The 19,334-nt window shown below is 36.6% G+C and overlaps 1 protein-coding gene across 1 annotated transcript in view; it reads left to right on the forward strand.

Moving 5' to 3' along the window:
• The window catches only part of MALRD1 (MAM and LDL receptor class A domain containing 1), a 271,411-nt gene that overhangs the window by 87,864 nt on the left and 164,213 nt on the right, over positions 1-19,334 (forward strand). Inside the window, exons 15-18 of the mRNA XM_014312109.1 lie at positions 10,378-10,530; positions 10,681-10,786; positions 12,082-12,449; positions 13,894-14,306. Of these exons, the coding sequence (XP_014167584.1) occupies positions 10,378-10,530; positions 10,681-10,786; positions 12,082-12,449; positions 13,894-14,306 (1,040 nt within the window). The remainder of the gene's footprint in view (positions 1-10,377; positions 10,531-10,680; positions 10,787-12,081; positions 12,450-13,893; positions 14,307-19,334) is intronic.

Genomic DNA, 19,334 nt, shown 5'->3' on the forward strand with positions numbered 1-19,334 from the left:
TCCCCGGGGAAAGGGGGGGGGAGCCGTCCCAGCCTCTGGCTTCTGAGCAGGAGCCTGGCTCTGTAACACCAAGGTGTGTTTGATAACTTTTCACATGAAAGTTTGAATATTGTGGAGAGTAAGATTTAGTTTAAGGCCATCAGACATTGAGATCAGCTGTGTTTCTTATCAGCTGTGATATAACCTAGTACACTGCATAGGTGCTGATCTGTTCCATGTGCTGAGCACGTTGCTATATTAAAAGGAGATAAAAAGCACTTCTTACAATTTTATATACTTGCAGGTTTACTTACATGTATTTTTCTGATTTTTAAGGGGAAAGAGAATCTGCAGATGCTAATGCTTCATCTTTTTACTGTCCAGAGGGATTTTTTTCATGTGGGAATGGGCAATGTATTTCGCCTGATAAATTTTGTGATTTTAAGCCTGACTGCCCTAATAACCACGATGAAACCAAATGCCGTAAGTGAAAACTTTGAAATCTGTGTTGTTAAGCTCCTGTGACTATGTTCCTTTGTCCTATTTGCAATACTTTCATGACCTCATAAATCTTGAAATTTAATTAAAAGCTCTCGAGAAATAGTTACTTCACTTTGATTCTGTTCTGTGATTTTTCCCCTTTTAGTTTCTGTAGCAACTCCTTCTCTCTTAGCATTAAAACCAGAAGAAAAGGTTTTGATTAATTATTTAGTAGAACATGGTCCTTAAAAAATAGTATTTCATTTTATAATTCTAATGCACTGGCCACAGACTTGCATTCAAATTGTATGTTTTATATACTTTTTGATGGGAAGATGCCACAGTGGTACCACAGCTGTGCCACGAGCCTGGTCACAGATGCAATTTAAGCGGAGTCAGCATCTTCTGTTTGGATGAGCTGTGACTCCTTTCAGGGCCACATGCCTGGGCTTTCTCTGCATGGAAACAAACACGTGGGAAAGTAAAGGGAGGTGATGCATCTCAGAATCCCTCTCCACTGTACAGTCAGCAGGGAGCTTGGAACTGTTTCAGGGTCTCTAATATGCAGCTTCAAAAGTATTTTTGATTCATTCAGTTTCCTGCTTTGCATAAGAAATCACAGTTATACTTTGCACTTTTGAAAATGAGTCTCTTGCTTTGAACCACCAGCTTTGCTGTAGAACTTGTGATGCATTTTCAAAAGAGTTGCCATGAACCTTATTTAATGCAAGATTTCTTTTTAAAAATAGAGCATGATGCTTTCTAGCACATTCAACACAAATGACAGAAATATCGTAGACAAGATCCTCAAATTATTTTCTGTGCCCTGTTATGCATCTAAAAACATATACTTCTTTAGAGGTGCTAATATAATCGAATTTCACTGTTCATATTTTATGGTTTTTATATGTAGATTTGAGAGTTGTTGCACAGATAAACAAAGATCTATTTGACTATTAGCAGGTAAATGAAATAATTACAGCTTCTATGCAGTTTCTCTTCAATTTTAGCATTGAATCTTCTTCAGCTAGAGCACCAGTACTGAGGGTTTTAAGTGTTTAGAAAGACTGCTATCCAAAATATACAGAAGTTTGACATATAAAACTGCATTTTGTTTTAGTAAATAACAGTTTGCCTAGCTAAAATCAGAAATTACTATTGAGTGTTCACTAAGCAGAATATCTTTCCTCTTGTGAGCCAGAGTAAAGAGAATTCTGATGTTATTGTAGCACAGCTGAGGCTGGAAGTCATATATGAAGATTACTTAGTGGTTAAACACCACCCTGCTTGAAGCAGGGCAACCAGAGCTGAATGCCATGAGCTTGACAGAGTTAGGTTGTGAATATCTACAAGAATGGAGACTACCCAGCCAGCCAGGACACCCTGTCCCAGTGTTTGATTAACCTTGCAGTAAAACAAGGGTCTGTTGCTTCTTCTTATTTCGCTGGGCACAACTGAGAAGAGTTTTTACTTCTTTATTGCTTCCGTGTCCATATTACTCATATTAAAACACTCAATTTTTCATTTACTTGATGGTTTTTCTACTTTAGTAATGATTACATACCTTATACAGCATTGGGTTATGATAGTCTGGATTTTTCTCACATTACCCTTTTTAAATTCAGGTAAAGGGTATTTGTTCTCTGACAAAATAATAACACTTCCAAATCAATAGTTTAATTAAAAAATGTTCTAAATAGATTTAACTGCATGCAACTTTCACTGCACTGGGATAGCAGTGAAGTGGTAGCTTTTAATCAAGAAAATTAAGATCTGTTTTTTGTGGCCATTTATATTTCCTTTTAACTATTCAGCCTTTGTTTCCATTTCATCATTGTACCTTTGGTTGAAGACAAATGTCCAGCTAGGTGTTCCTAGACCAGCCTTAATTACAAGTAGCCTATATGGCAACTGATTTTTTTCTTTTTCCTCCAATTATACAACTGAAGACTCTTTTATTATACCCAAGTTGCATTTGTCAAGACAATACATTAACAATGCCATGCTAAAGGTTAAACTTTGGAACCATTATATTTATGGTGATCTTTGCTCTAAGTATATTGCTGACTTATAAATCATTGTTACTGCTGAGCTGGCTCAATGTGTGCTAGCAGTACAGCTTGTAATGTGGGAAGCAGAATGTAGGTACACAAAGGACACTGCAAGCAGTTTGGCAAGTTGACTGTTTCCAAGCAATAAACTCGCCTTTCAGCACATTAATCTGGTGGTCTGCAGCACAAGAATAGCTCTTATAATTCTTTTCAAATAGTATTTCATCATCTTCCTGCTTATGTAGTGCATCGTTATTTTCTATATTTTCTTTGTACGTTCCTGCTTTTGGATGCAAGCATTTCATATTTCTCAATTTTCCTTATTTCTGAACTTGGCTAAGCACAGATTTTTGTTCACTTCTTCCAACTACATTGTTATTTTCATCAATATTAAGATTTTTTTTTCCCCATGATGTTCCATCTAATAGTGATTGCATGCACCTTGACCTTGTTAATGTTTTTCTCTTTGTGTGAGAACCAGGCAAGGATATTACATGGGCTTAAAATGTCTTTCAAAAAATGTTCCGTTTAAATCTTATAATCTTAAATTCCAGCAAGATGATTTAATTAGATGCTTGGGTCCACTACACCCACTGAATAAGCCAAGTTGCCATACAACTTTTTTAAACTCTCAATATCAATCCTTGAGATATCTCTTGATTTTCACTTCCACTTAAATGAGTACCCCTTTTTCTGTCAGGCCTGCAAGAATTCAGTTGAAGATTACCCTTTCTGGGACTGACAAAATATTTTCTCTCTTGAGTGCTGCTACCCCTGACTATTAGATCTCAGCTTTTCTTCTACAGATGAAGAATTTACTATGGCCATAAAGCTTTTATACTTTTTATACTTGACTTTCATGCATTAAAGCAGAGGAGAAATGGGACAGCCTTTTTCAAACTGCAGATTTACAGCAGTGACCTAACACACCTATCACATTGTGTGCTTGTGCTCTCGAAGATGAATGTGCAGCATGACTTCTGTGGTCTACATCCTATGCATTTGGTGTAGTCTAAATGCTCACTTTTGCACCCTAAGAATTATGTTGATGGAATAAGAATAAGATCAGGTTTAAAAGCAATCTGTTAACATAAATGTATTCTTGGTATTCGGTCTGCCCTTTGCTAATTTCTCCCTTATGCTCTGTCTTATGCGTCTGTTCTTTTTTTTTTTCCTGTCTACTTATGGTGTGGATTATCAGAAATAATTATATGGGTTTCTATATAAAATAAATAAGAAACAATTTACATTTATATGAAATGTAGCATATTTTTAGAGGTTTATCCATGGTCACATGCTTTGAGGTCCTGACCTCGTGCACAGTCACTGATGTATCGAGGCCTACCTATTGCCCCACAGCCATAGATCCTTTGAGGTGTAATTTCTGTAGCATGGACTTACCCTTCAGAGTTGCACCTGCTGCCACACAGACATAACCATGGCCACAGGTGCTTCAAGATGTACCTGCTCTGGCATGGGCCTGTTTTCAGCCACAGGCACCCCAGGGAGTCCCAGTCTCATGTGGCCTAATCCACAGGTCACAGTCCCCTTGACTTGAGTCCACACTGGAGCCCCAGCAGCAGCAGTGACCTGGCCATGGGCCAGCAGGCTCATCACCTGTGTTCTTATCAAAATGCTCCAGGCACAGCAGAGTAAGGAGATAAGCAGTGCAGCAAGTAGTAAAAGCAAGAAGCAGCCAATGGTGAGCACCAGGCTCTAATGACCAGTCAGGAAAGCAGGCCCCGTGGCAAGCACAGGAGTGTGCCAGTTAATATCTACAAATCAATGCAAGCTCTAAATTTGATCCAACACATTTCAATCATGCTTTTCACTATCTCAAACCCTTCAAGACACATGTGCCAGAAAAGACTGCCATGGCTGAACCCCCAGCTCAGCCCCACATACTGCTGACTCACTCCCCGGGTGGGATGGGAGAGAGAATCAGATGAGCAAAGGTGAGAAAACTCATGGGTCAAGATAAAGACAGTTCAATAGGGAAAGCAAAAGCCATGTGCACAAGCAAAGCACAACAAAGATTTCATTCACCCTGTGGGCAGGCAGGTGTTCAGTCATCCCCAGGGGAGCAGGGCCCCATTACACATTACAGTGACTTGGGAAGACCAACATCATCACTTGGAACATCTCCTCTGGTCTACTGCTGAGCATGACACCACAGGATGTAGGCTATCCCTTTGCTCAGTCGGGGTCAACCTTCCTGGATGTGTCTCTTCACAGCTTTTTGTGCATTCCCAACCTCCTTGCTGGTGGGACAGTGTGAGGAACAGGAAAGGCCTTGGCTCTATATAAACATTGCTTAGCAATAATTAAAATATCCCTGAATAATCCACACTGTTTCCAGCACAAATCCAAAATACAGCCCTTTATCAGCTACTGTGAAGAAAATTAACTACACCTCAGGCCAAACCAGCACACATAAACACGTGGTATTTTTTTGTGTTTATGTCTAAATGAAAGATGCATTTAATAGTTATTATTTCTATGGTGTACAATTTAGGGCAGCACAAGCATGCTAAGGCTAGCCTTAAATGAAGTAATTAATAAACTGGACATAATCTATACATTTGTACACAGTTTTATGTACCTTAATTTGAGTTAGAAGGCAAGTAAAGAGAGGATGCAAGTATTGGTTCTTAAAAACTACTTTAGTGGCATAATTGTTTAAAGATAAATATTATTTGATTTCTAATGGTTACCTTCATACGAGTAATAAAAATCTCCTCAGTATTATAAGAAACATTCCCTATATTTCCCACTTCTGTTCTAATTATTCAGTAACTCTTCCTAAATCTCATTTTTAGAGTCAAATCTTTCATACCAAAATGTCTGTCTCATATGCTTGCTACTCTATTTCTGCCAAGCATATCAGTAATTCTTAAAGGTGAGACCAGAAACAGCAGCCAGATCAGAGAGATGGGCTTAAGTTCAAGGAGTGAAAAGATTGTCAGGTTGTAAATTGGAGAAAGTACCTAATACAGGAAGTGCCTGGATAACTGCATAAGAATCAGCTCATGAAAGTTAAATGGGGAAGGGATGGGACTGAAATCCCATCTACAGAGAAAGGAAAGTACCTTTGACAGTGGGTAAGAAATGGGCTGCAAAGGCTGCATTGCTTGAGCTTGCTGGTGTAGGAGAGAAGATACCAGGGGCTGGAAGAAGGCAGGGCGGGAGGGACCTTGGCTGCTCTGGGGGGAGAACTGGGAGCAGCTGATCAAAGTGTCAGGAGAGAGAAAAATAGTGGAAGACTAAATGTCTGGTAAGAGAGAATAAAACAAAGAGAGAATGGGAATGAAGAATACAAATGTGGAACGGTGATATTTTGGGAGAGATCTGTATAAAATGTGGCCATTAAGTGACAGAGAGCTGAGACTGCATGAGAGGACCAGGATCAGGGAGCTGCTTGGGGAAATGAGATAAGAGAGTGAGGATTTCCAGTTTTCCAGTGATACTGGGACTGAGATAAGGGGTCACAGAAGAGCAGTTGTGTAATAGTAAAACAGGAAATAAGCTGTGGAAAATAAAAACATTTAGGAAAGAGTAAGGACATTTTTCCAACAGAGACCACACACACTTTCAGAATTTCTATAGAACCCAGAAGTGATGAGTCTAACTTGTCTACTTCTTTCAGCAAATATCTACACTGTATTTTTTGGGCAAAACCTATGTCTCATTTCATAGTTACTCATTTGGTTTCCAGCAAATTATGCACTTTGATAAAAAATATTGAATGGGCTTTGGTGGCAGAGAAAACAGGGTGAATAACAAGAAGACCTGAATAGTGACCACTGGACCTTATTTTTGCATAGTTCAGTAAAAAGAGGAACTTTCCCTTCAGTGTTATGGAATTTATTTTAGATTTTTTTTTCCTCTGTAAAAATCTCAATCTTTCTAAGTCCTACAGCTAAGTTAGGAGATATTTTGTGCAGTTAGCTGTTAAAAATGTAGGTGCACAGTGATATCACAAGATTTATTTATAACAAAACATTTTAATCTGCATGTTTTGCCTTCCTTACAGGCAAAGCTATTTCTCATTTCACAAGTGATATACACTTCTGTGTTATGTACAAATCATGTCTGTCTAGTATTAAAAAGCCCACATGACTCAAATCACAAAGAAGTCTATTGGAATTTCATGGCTATTGAAATGGATTTCCCAACAGAATTTAGCAAAACAAAATGTTCTGGAGTACTTTGTTCCTGTAGCCATCTGTAGAGAAGACTACCACATCTATTTGTTTTAAACCTTTATGTTTAAGTGTGGATTTTTTGGTTTTGTTTTTTCAAAATAGTAGCAATTAATATTTAAAGGTGAAAACTGAGGGAAGGGGGAACTTTGCTTTGGATTTTGTAAAGATCAGACATATTTGATCTTCAAGTAGTGACTTGCTTTTTGTCTTTTGTTTTTTTGTTTGTTTGTTCAGTTAGCATGCTTCTTGCTGATGAACTTTTGCAGTTATTTTTTTTAACTTTTCTCTATTCAGTTTGTCACTGTAGAAATTAGGCCACTGCACCAGCAAATTATGGTGTTGTTTGATAGAGTGTATATAATGGAATTAGTAAATAGTAGCTGGGATAGAAAACATAAACTGGGAAGACAGGTGTGATTGTATTTTAAAGCGAGTTAAAATAGTTTCAGATGACTGTGTCCAGAGTTAAACTGATTCCTAGAAATGATGATAATTTTATTTTTTCAATTTATTGCAAATTTTGTTAATTTGCAATAAATTCCTAGATTTATCTTATAATTACTGTTTGAAAATTAGTTTAAAGTTTATTGGGATATTGGAAGGTTTAGAAACATTTTTTAAATAAAGGAAAACATTATAAGACAGTAATGATGATGTTATCTCTTCACCTGGATTTTTTATTTATGATTCATTCTGTATAAACTTACATTGACTGAAAGACAAGCAGAGATTTTGGGGGTTGTAGAGATTTATGAATTCCCATTCTTGAAGAAGTGCTAATATCTTAAATACTTGTTTTTAGAACACTGTTATGAGCAAAACTGTTTATTAAATTCATGTTAGGCATCATTCAGCTAACAGAGAAACTGCACATCTGATTTGTGAAGGCCTTAGAATAAAACTACTTGAAACAGAAAGGGCAAAAGTACTTTGCATAAGAGCCCAAAATCAGAAAGAAATCTGGGGTTTTGTGGTGACAAGTCAGCTCAGAGAAAACTGGACTTGTTGAAGGTGTAAAGGCAGCTTGCTCAAAGCATCCACAAAGCCAACCACTCTGAAATGTGATGCTCACAAGATCACTGTTTCCTTCTTGACTAGGGAGGGAGCTTGTTAGAAATGATGCTGAAAGGGGCAGCAAAGAAAAATGTATTCATACATTTGGATACCACCAGGATTTAAACAGCATCAAACAAATGGTTGAAGTATTTTCTAATTTAGAAATATAGAAAAGAAGACAAATTTTGGTAGGTTAAATGTAAAAACATAATAAGGATAACAAAAGAAGTTTAAGAAACACCAGCAATAAATTCATCAGCACATGAAGAGCAGACAGCCTGGCAGAGTTCATAGGCTCATGTGAGATTAGAGTATATACACAGTATGTGGGAACAAAAATAAAAAAGGAAGAAAAGCAAAGAGGATCAAATACGAGAAAAGCTAAAGCAAAAGTCTTAAGAGAGAAGGCAGATTAGACTGTGGAGTTCACTGTGAGAGAAAGAAAAAATGTGCCCAATCATGAGACTTTTTTTCTGAATAATCTGCCTGAAATTAAACTGCCAGTCAAAGAAGTTATGGGACAAGAAAATTAGATAATTGAAGTGTTATCAAGCATCAAGATCCAAGTGCATTTCACCCAGGCTCTATCAGCTTTCTGTATTCTTGTATTTTCCTTAGGTGTTAAATAGTTGGTTTGATATTTAGTTGAAGGTTTCAGGGTTATTTTATCTCACTGTATTCATCCATGCTTAAGCTAAATGGTCTAGTGAATCCTTTCTTCTCTGTTTTGTCTGGGTTACAAGTTACAGATGCAAGAAGTCTGGGCTCAGACTTAGCAGTTTTATCTTGTTTATTTGCCTCATTTGGTGTAACCATCTGTGTCCAAGGTCTGTCATATACTTTGTGGCTGTTCTCCTGAGAATATGTGATAGTTTCTTGAATTGAGTAAAAAGCAAATCAAAAATAGCTGTCTATATTCCTTTCTCATGATATTCTCTCTGGGGATTTTCAGTAATTTCTCTCAAGCTTAGGTCCTTGAATATTTGCAGATATATTTTGTCTTCATTTTATTCTATCAAAACTTTCTGTCAAAAAATTCCTTCCTTCTGTTTTTTAGTCACATTTGATTTGTATCATTTTATCATAGGCCTTTCTGTCCCACATACACCATATGCAGAGAAAACATATATTTTATTGGATCTCTTAAACATTATTTGTTCTTCCAGATTTGTAGAATTTTTTGAAGCTAACTGTGGACTTTTAACTGTCAATAACTTACAAAACCTTTTCTTTTTAGAAGCTATAGCTATCAATATTACTAATATGCCTCATTAGTAATTTTTCATTATTTCTAAAAGATATGTATAACTAGTGTAACAGTTTCTAAAAGGAAAACAAACAAAATCAAACACAACAAATGGAAAAAACCTCCCGTGCTTTCCATAAATAAACACTAATGTAATCTTATTCTTCACGGGACTTCATATGATTCTGATATGTGCATATTCTACATACCATACTATGCCACAGCATAATATGATGACTGAAAGCTATGATAAGAATTATAAAATAATGGCAGAATTCTGACAGTCATGCCTGAATATTTGCTTTATTTATTCTATGTATATGATTAATAAATTATTTCTTAAAGTCTTTAATTCCCTTAATATTTTCCATTTAAAGCCTGTTATATTTGCAGGAATAAAAAAAAAAATATAATTTTGTGATTTAATGAAAATTTTTATAAAATACCAGAGAGAAAAAACTGATTAAAAGGAATTCCTTACTGTGGGAGTGGTGAGTCACTGGAACAGTTGCCCAGAAAAGCCATGAATAGCCCATCCCTGGAGGTGCTCCAGGCCAGGCTGGATGGGGCTCTGAGCAGCCTGGGCTAGGGGGAGCTTTCCCTGCCGATGGCAAGGGGGCTGGAACTAAAAGATCTTTAAGGTCCCTTCCAACCCAGACCATTCCATGGTTCTATGTTAATTTACATTCATTCATAAATTACACTCTTCCACTCTTTTTTCCCCTCTGTATTTGTAATATATACATTCTCTAAAATATCACTGCTTTTTAAATTGAAGAATTGAAGAATGCAGCTTTTTAGATCTTTTTCACTTCAGTAGTTTGTGTTGCAGAGATTACCAATATCATAGTTTCTCACTAATGCCTGATATTTAACTTCATTACAGTTATGAACAGAGGGAGGATTTTGTTATCATTAACATACTTGCTGGCATTTAAGAAAAAAGGGATTTTATTTCTGGCTCCCACAACAAAACAGATCTTGCAGAAGGTTTGTGGCTGCTTTGTGTGCCCAATGTTCTTGCTCTGTGCCAGGAGGACTGTGAGGTTTGTTTTCAGCACCTCCTAGCCTGCTCTGAGTGCTTTGGCTGGAGCACCCCAAGAGAGAAGGATCTGTTTCACTGGGAATAGTGCACATAGCCATGGCTTGGCTGCTCCTCTGTGGCTGCTCTTTTACTCAGCTCTTACTAAGCAAGTACCTCATGTCTGGTACAAAGCCACTCTGCCTCTCCACACCCCTTTCCTAGACTTACTTCTAGAATATTCATGACGTATTAGAAACATTTTATTTACTTTTCATACTGCAAAGCTCTTTTAGTAATGTTGTATGTAGAAATTAAATGTCTCTTTCTTTATTCCAGCTGCTGTATGTGACTTTGAAAGAGAGAGCTGTGGCTGGTTTGAAGCTATATATGCAGATGAATTTGACTGGGTAAGAAGCTCCAGCAATGTTCTTCCACCTGCATTTCAGAAGCAAGCTCCTCCACGAGACCACACCTATAACAAATCTGAAGGTAAGACAAGCCAGGCCTAGAAACAGAGAAATGGAATTGATAAACTGGCTTCCTAGCCAGATTTTAAGTGATGGCCATGAATGCTGTAAAAACTTTTAAAAATCCTTTATTTCTTGAGCTGAAAAGTTGCTTTTTGTTCTATTTTAACAGGTCATTTTATGTTCATTCTGAAGACCAGCAACAGTATTTCACAAATAGCTCGGCTACGAAGCCCAAAGTTCAGGCAAACAGGATCAAATTGCACACTGTCCTTTTGGTATGAAATACTTTACATTGAAAATTCCTGGATTGTCTCACATTGCTTCTCTTGGACTGAAATCGAGGTTATAGTTTGAAACAGATACATCTTTCTCTGAAGTATTTATTTCATTTTTTTCTGTCAGCATATAATCTTCATTGTGAACAATACAAATGTAATATGAAACACTTGCAGAGAAGAAGTGAAACAGGACATGACATTGTCAGGCTCTGAGCAAATTTATAATAAAGGATTGTGCCTGTATATACATGGGCAAATACCACAGTCCTTTTACTAACAATTCTTTGGTTAATTCTTTGCTCTTTGGTTAATAATTTGAAAATGTGAATTTTTTTTCAAGTGAAGAAAAGCAATGAAAAATCTAATAGGTTCTTGAGTCATGGTGAGTATCCAAAATTAGATGTCATTATTATTAAGTAGAAGTTCCAGTGTGAGAATTGGCTCTTGGCTTCCACTTTTTTTTTCATATAAACAGAAAAAACCAAACCAAACCAAACCAAACCAACAAAACCCCACAACTAAAATCAACAATCAAACCCAAACAAACATTTTCAGTAATTGTCTTGTTTCAGTCTTTGTGCAAACTTGTCAAAGATAGACAGAAAAAATATAGCTTTGATAATTTGTTTGCTAAGGCCAAACTGGTGTCACTGTTTAAATAAAGGTTTGGCCTGACCTTAATAACAATTAGGCGCAGTTTATCTCAGTGATGTCAAATACATCTGCCATAGGAAGTGGAACTGTCTTTTTATACAAGATTCATTACTTAAAGTTGGATATTACACATTGTTGGTTGTATATGTGCTTCTGCTCCCAGTTTTGTTGTACAATTGCCAACCTAAGTATTTGTCAGTTTTAAATGCTGAGGGCTTAGAAGGCAACATGTTAACAAAAAGTAACGCAGATAGAGAGCATACTTATGCATTCAGTAGCTGTTGTGTTTTTCCTTCTTGAAAACTTTATAATCATGTACTGAATTAAATTTATAAAAAGAAATTATGCATCTGAGTGAGCAGTGTTTGTTGCTGAATATAAAAGCAAAAGTGACTCTTCAGTTCTGAGTTTCAATTTAATGAAGTATGCTTCTTCCCTCAAAATCTTCAATTCTTAAGACCAGACCTAGACTGATATAGCAGCCTGTCCTACCATCATTCAGAAAATGGATTGACTTACAGGCCCTGTGGACTTCCTATATATCACAGAGATATAACAGAAAAGATAGAGGTCATTGTAACTGATGTGGTCAATTTTCATCATTTGCCCACTTAACATTCTTATTTATATCACTTTAGGTATTACAATTACGGAGAGTCAGTTGGGGCAGCAGAGCTGCAATTGCTTGTGGATGGGCTGAAACAGCCTACAGTCCTTTGGAGGACATACTACAGCGAGGGAAATCAGTGGCTGAAGGCAGTCATTCAGCTTGGACGCCTTCCACATCCTTTCCAATTTTCTCTTGATAAAATCAGTCTGGGTGTTTATGAGGGCATCTCAGCGATTGATGATATTAGATTTGAAAACTGTGCTCTCCCGCCTCCAGCATCGAGTTGTGAAGGTCCAAATCACTTCTGGTGCAGAGACACAAAAGCTTGTATTGACAGTTTATTGGTCTGTGATCTTGTTGATGACTGTGGGGATGGATCGGATGAAGACAGCTGTGGTGAGTACTTTCCACTATTGCTTACTAACACCACACAAAAGTTGACCTGCCAATTCACTCCTGGGCTGAAAGAGCACAGAATTGCTACAGCCAGTAATGATTCCACTCAGTATAGTTAGACATTGACCAGAATGATAATTTTAAACTTAAATGCATATGATGAGTTAAACTGAGGGTAAATGGAATTCTATTTCCTTTATCCAAAGCCACTCTATTTCTTTATCTTGTGTAAAACAAACATTTTTTACAAGTTTGTTTTAAAAGGGAGGATATAAAGTCAAGGTGCTATCTTTGATTTTACTGACACAAGTACAGACGTACTGATGGACTGAGAGGAGTGTATGTCCTACCTCTTCTTAGGACCTACACTCTTCCTATCAAAAAAAAGGTTAAAATATCTATACTAAAGATAGGAGTCATGCTGAACCTATTTGTACCCTTCAAAGGAAGCTCTTGAAAGTACTGAGGAAAGCTATGAGTTGTTCCCATTTTTGACATTCACCTTGAGTGCTGAAGGGTGCTGTTGATGGTTTTTCCCCTGAAGCGTGCATTCATCAATTTTAAGAACTCAAGAACATTAATATAAAATAAAATTAACTAGCATTTGCTTTATCACTTCCTGAGGTAACTGAATTATGCAAATCACAATCAGTTTGAGAATGGGGGGCACCTTACATGCTCGAGGTGATATCAGTCTGCAGCAATAATTGCTGAATATCAACTTAAAACTGTTGTAAATTTAAAAGAAAGTGAAAGCTTTCCAGCTTATCTTAGTTTTTCTACTTGTGAAATGCCTAGCTTATTTATAACCCATTTTGAGGTCTATGATAAGGTTTGAGTTGCAGTTTTAAACACCATTAAATGCAACATCTTTATTAAAAAAAAAAAGCTATAATGTCAGTTACTGCTTATTAAAAGCAGATACAAAGTTGAAATGCAAGTTCACCACCTCTGACACATTTTATTGTTTTATATTAGAAGTAATCAATACATATTTCTTTGGTGTCAAATAAAAAAATGCAGTTGTGTTATAAATTCTTTGATTTAGCCTTGGTAAAATTATCGTGTTAATATTATTGAGGATAATAAAGATCTAAACCCCAATGTGTTTCTAGGACTACGTCTGCCAAGGAAAAATACATTAGATCATTTATCACATGTACCTACAAGAAAGTATGGTGTGGTTTATTTCATTCAATTAACCTCAATTTTAACTCCTTTGATCTGTTTCAGTTAAAGTTTATAGTCTTTAATTTTAATAATACATAAAGTTAATAACATGGATAATTTTACTCACAGTTCTGTTTATTCAATTAATTGAGTACAATTTGACAGATATATATTGGAAATAAATATTTGCAAGGATAAGAAAAAAATATTAAAGCCCCATCCCCTTTTGATACTGCTTTTTTATTTTTGACAGTCTGTTCTCTTTACATTTCAGACCCTGACCTACAGTGTGACTTTGAAAATGGGCTGTGCAACTGGGAGCAGGATGTAGAGGATGACTTTGACTGGATCAGAATACAGGGTCCAACCCCCACAGTCAATACAGGCCCATTGAAGGATCACACGACAGGGACAGCCAGAGGACACTACCTGTACCTGGAGTCCTCTGAGCCACGCCAGTTCCAGGATAAAGCAGTTCTGCTTAGTCCTCTCTTCAACCCTTCTGGCTATGGAACCTGTGCTTTCCGCTTCCATTATCATATGTTTGGAAAAGAAGTTTATAAGCTGTCAGTCTTCCAAAGAACTGTGAGCAATGCTAAGGGATGGCTGTTGTGGTACAAGTTTGGAAATCAAGAAAACAAATGGATCAGACAGACACTCTTCCTCAGCAGTTCTAAGCCATTTCAGGTATGATCTTTCTAAGTTTTGATGTGTTTATTTCCTGCATCATAAAACACTGAGAGTATATAAATAACTGCACAATTGCAAAACTATTCATAACTGTCTGGTCAATTTTGCTTTTTGTCATGGTAGAAACTACATACCTATCATGTCTGTCTTAAGAGACCTCGGGCAACTTTACTATATTGCAGAACATATTATTAAAAAAATAATCATTATCTTTACCCCAATACAGTTATTCCCTTTTTGCTCATGTGGATTGTACATTTATCTCTGTAAACAAAGATGTTTATGCATCTTTGATACTGCAAAGTGTAAGTAGTGCATTAGGAAGTCTATCATCATTTTGTGATTAATTTATAAAGGTCAGTTTTGCATTTTTCTTCATCGGCTCTTATGAAATTTAAAAAAGCAAGTACGATGTTTAAGTCCATGGTTAACTATTACTGCTATATTTGGTTTCATTAGTAAAAAATTTAGTATTCTAAGTATCATATATAAAACCTTACTTGTCCCTTCAAATATAAAAGTTTCTCCATTTAAGTGTGAAAAATAAGGACCAAAATCAGAATAAAATAAATAATGCAAAATAATGTTGCAATTAAGTAGACATGAAATGCATTTGATAATTTCCTATTTTACAAGTGGTTAAGAAAAGTAAACAAAAAATACACTATAATAATTTTAATCTTTTTATCAATTAAGTATTAGCTTAGAAAGTAATGGAATATTGATTGAAAATTAGAGTGATGCATTTTCTATGAATATAGAATAGGACTATGTCCTGTGAACACAAATATAAAACAACATTCTTTCTCCAACTATTCTTTTTATCTGTTGTGCTATTTTTTTTTAATATACAGGTACTTGTATTATGTTTTTGTTATGAGTGACATATCAGTTTCATATCAAATACCTATGTAGTAAGCATACACCTTTTACATCCAGGCTCTTGTCATTCATCTTGTCAAGAGAGATAGGAAGTGCTGAAAGTCGTACATAAGGTACTAAGCTGGTTAGGGTACAGTCACATAGGCTGTTCTGCTTTTTCACCCTCTACTCTTCCTTTTCACTCCTCAGTGAGATGAGTTAGCAGCTGTTCTTTGGGGGTTCTGATGATATGCTCTGTAATAAGTGAAATGGCTTCACAAAAATCACCCTTCAGTTATTTCTGCCATTCTTGCTGTTTCTTGCAATTACTTTTCTGAGGAAAGGGAAGATTCATCAACATCCTCACCCCACCAGCCATTTCTGTAATGAAAAACTCAGAATTCTAAAGGTAAATGGAAATTTTGGTGTAATTCCTGTTTAAAAACTATGTTTATAGTGGTTTGGGGTTCTGTTTCAAACAAAAAAGTGTCCACTGTGGCAATTTTTGGGGTTTCAGAATGTAGTGTTTTTCTTTCATGAATTTCTAGTGGTGATAATAATATTTCATAAATGAATAGTATAGGGGGACTAATAGTAAACTAAATACCTTTTTAACCAATTTAAGACAAGATAATGACTCACTAGTCTTCTTTGTTAGCTATAATATCTTTTATGTAAGGATAATTACAATTTCATTCCCTACAAAACAAGCTTTAGAACTATGGAAATTACAAATTTTAGATCTTGTATCCCATTTTGCAGCCCCTTAGAGAGAATATTTTAATAGGGTTTGTAACATTGATAGTTTTGTAGATTTGTGTGAATTTTTCAGTCTTCTCTAGTCATTAATTGATAAGCATCAGGTTAAAATTCTAGACTTGTACTGGTGAATTCCAGACCATGAAGCTAATCAAACTTAACCAAGTTTCTTTGCCTGCAACTTCTCTGGAAGAGTGTGCATTACTCTTCATTGTCCTAAGGAGAAGTAATATTTCCTAGTGTAAAAAGCAGAGGAAGAAAAAAACCAAATCAAAGTAATTGTGTATTTACCCTTATTTTTGGAACATTAAACTGGGGGGAAAAAATGAAATGTTTAACCCTTTCTAGAGCATTTGGGAAACTGTATTCCTTTCAGAGAGTTGTTTGAGATTTAGCAGAGAAACATGTAATCAACAGTGTTAAAAAAGCTTCATCGAGAAAGATCATTAGTGATTTTTCTGAATAGAGACAAGAGAGGTATTCTATGAAATCATACTGTAACACAATCCAAGCAAAAGGAAATAGTATTTTAGGATGGCCTGTATTGTATTTGGATTGCCCCCAGATGAAGGAAGGAATGATGAATCTGACTCCATGTTTTCAGAAGGCCAATTTGTTACTTTAGGACACTATTTTATATTAAAGAATACTATACTAAACTATATTAAAGAAAACAGAAAGGATACTTACTCCATGCTAAAAAGATAATAATGAAAACTTGTGACTCTTTCCAGAGTCTCGACAGAGAGACCCTGATTGGCCAAATAGTCAAAGCAACTCACACCAGAATCCAATGAAACTATCACCTGTGGGTAAACAATCTCCAAACATATTCCACATGAGCAAAACAGAGGAGAAGCAAATGAGATAAATGTTTTCCTTTTCTCCGAGGCTTCTCAGCTTCCCAGGAGAAAAATCCTGGGCAAAGGAATTTTTTCAGAGAATGTGAATGCCACAGGCCTGTTGTACAGCTCACTGGTGATGAATGTTTTGTGTACAAGAAACTACAAATGAAATCAATAAGTAACTTGGAAAATTATCAGAAGCAAAGTCAGTTAAGGGCTAGAAGCACAATAATGAGGCTACAACCTCCTACCTGCCATACATTGCTAAGAGCCTGGGTGGAAGCACTGTGTGCCAGGATGTGGCATTGCTGGGGGTGATGCCATCCATGGTGACACTCACTGAGGTATGGACAGCCAACCTTGCCACTGCACATCTGTGCTCATGCACTCTGCTGCACAGAGCGCTTGGTGCCTTGGGAGGCTCACTCTTTTTGATATTCTAGCTGTGATTTCAGATTTTCTGCAGTCGCTTTCGCCCTTGTTGAACCAGGTTTGTTATTGTCAAGTGTTGTTAGCCTTCTGCCTTGATTTGATTGTCTACCTGCTTCCTTCTTCAGGGCCTCATTTCAGCGTGTTTTGACATGCCAGTAGGAGTTTGTTAATGTTTAGTTGGTCAGATACATATTTTTCATTAAAATGTGATGTTGAAGCAGCTCTGAACTTATCAAGGACTTCTCTAAGACATTTATTACGTGTCTAATACCTACTTGTGATCATTTTTATGTTATTGCTTTTGATCCATTCTCTGCTAGTAATTTCCTCACAAAGATTTAGAGAGCATGGATTTCTACTCAAAAAACAGCTTCAGTTTCAATTTTCAATTTATCACTCCTCATCTTCCTTCTCCTACTCTTCTCCTTTGAACTTCCCCTAATAATCTGCTGAGATTAGTATTCAGGAATTCTCTTTTTTTTTTTTCCCTGTCCTTTAAATGTTACCATTTGCTTTTGTTCCACTTTGCTCCTCCAATAGTACTTCAAATAAATGGATATCTAGACACATTTGCTGCATCTCAGTAGGTCTTTTTCTGACTATTATTCTTTGTTTCTGATCTGTATGTTGCCTTCTTTCATCCCCAATACCTCTTTGCATATTGCACAATACTCTGTGGTTTTTACATTTACATTGTGCTGTTGGTTTCTGGTCTGTTTACAGTAATTATTCTCATTTTGTTTTCACTGTGGCATTGTACAACCTGTAGTTTCAGGCAGACCTACACAGTTTTATATGTAGTTGGCTCTGGAGCAAGTTTTTATTAATTGGCTAATATGGATCTTTAAATATCCAAATGAACTGGAATGGGAAGAGACATCTTGCACCAGATAAAAAGTTGCTTAAATTCTCATCCAACCTGACCAGCACACTTCTCACCATCATTGTAAAAAATGTCTTTCTTCATGTCCAATCTAAATCTCTTCTCTTTCAATTTAAAATCATTGTCCCTTGTCCTGTCAGTATAAGTCTTGGAAAAAAGTCTCTCTTCATCTTTCTTATGAGCCAGCTTTAATTATTGAAATGCTGCCATAAGGTCTCCACATATCCTTCCTTTCTCTAAATTCAAATCTTTCATACTGTCTTCATAGCAGAGGTGTTCCAATGCTCTGACCAGTTTTTGTGGCCCTCCCCTAGACCTACTGTTACAGGTCCATGAGGTTCTTATGCTGGGGAATCCAGAGCTGGATGTGGTACTCCAGGTGTGGGCTCACCATGGTGGACAGAGTGGCAGAATCACCCCCTTATCTGGCTGGCCATACCTTTTGTATGAAGCCCAAGGCAAAGCCTACACAATCCCGCAAGTTATTTAAGCAAAAAAAGAAAAAGACCAACCAACCAACCAACCAACCAACCAACTGATAAAAACCAATAACCACATACTTAAACCTAAAAAAATTGTTGTCTTACCTGTATTTAACACTCATGCCCTTTTAGAATGTGTCCTGGCAGGTATGATGTGCAGAGATGGTTTCAGGGTATCTGAACTGTGCCAGAGGTTGCTCTGCCAGGCCAAATCGTGTGGATTAGTCCAAGTCTGTCCTGTTGAAGTGACAATGCCTTTTGGTATGGCAGCTCTAATCCTTGCACTCATAGGTCCTAAGCTCTCCACCGTGTCCCATCCTCACAACCAGCCTCAAGGGGTTGTAGAGGGCCAGGAACAAAACATGACGTATCTCATGTCAACCTCATGTTCATACTTCATGCAGAGCTTGTATAGGCTCTAGTTTGGGCAATTCATGCTCAGTTTTCCTAACTAGTCCACAGTCTAAGTCAGAAACAATGTACATGTAGAGTGGACAACGTGGGAATCAAGGCACTTGTGGCAAGAGGTGAAAAACAACCTAAGACGTGAAATACAGACAATTTTCATGCTGAAAATGTGTGTGGTACAATGCTGTGTATTTGAAAAATAAGTAGTGTGAGTTTTTTAAAAAGTGCTTCCTAAACAATGGTTTTGCCATTTTTGATAAATGGATTTCTCAACATAGAAAACTGTGGAAACAAGATAATCACATGAGGAATCAGGAAAATACATTGTATAAACTTTCAGAGAAAAATTTGTGGG

Source organism: Geospiza fortis, unplaced genomic scaffold (assembly GCF_000277835.1).
Source record: "Geospiza fortis unplaced genomic scaffold, GeoFor_1.0 scaffold138, whole genome shotgun sequence".
NCBI lineage: Eukaryota > Metazoa > Chordata > Aves > Passeriformes > Thraupidae > Geospiza > Geospiza fortis.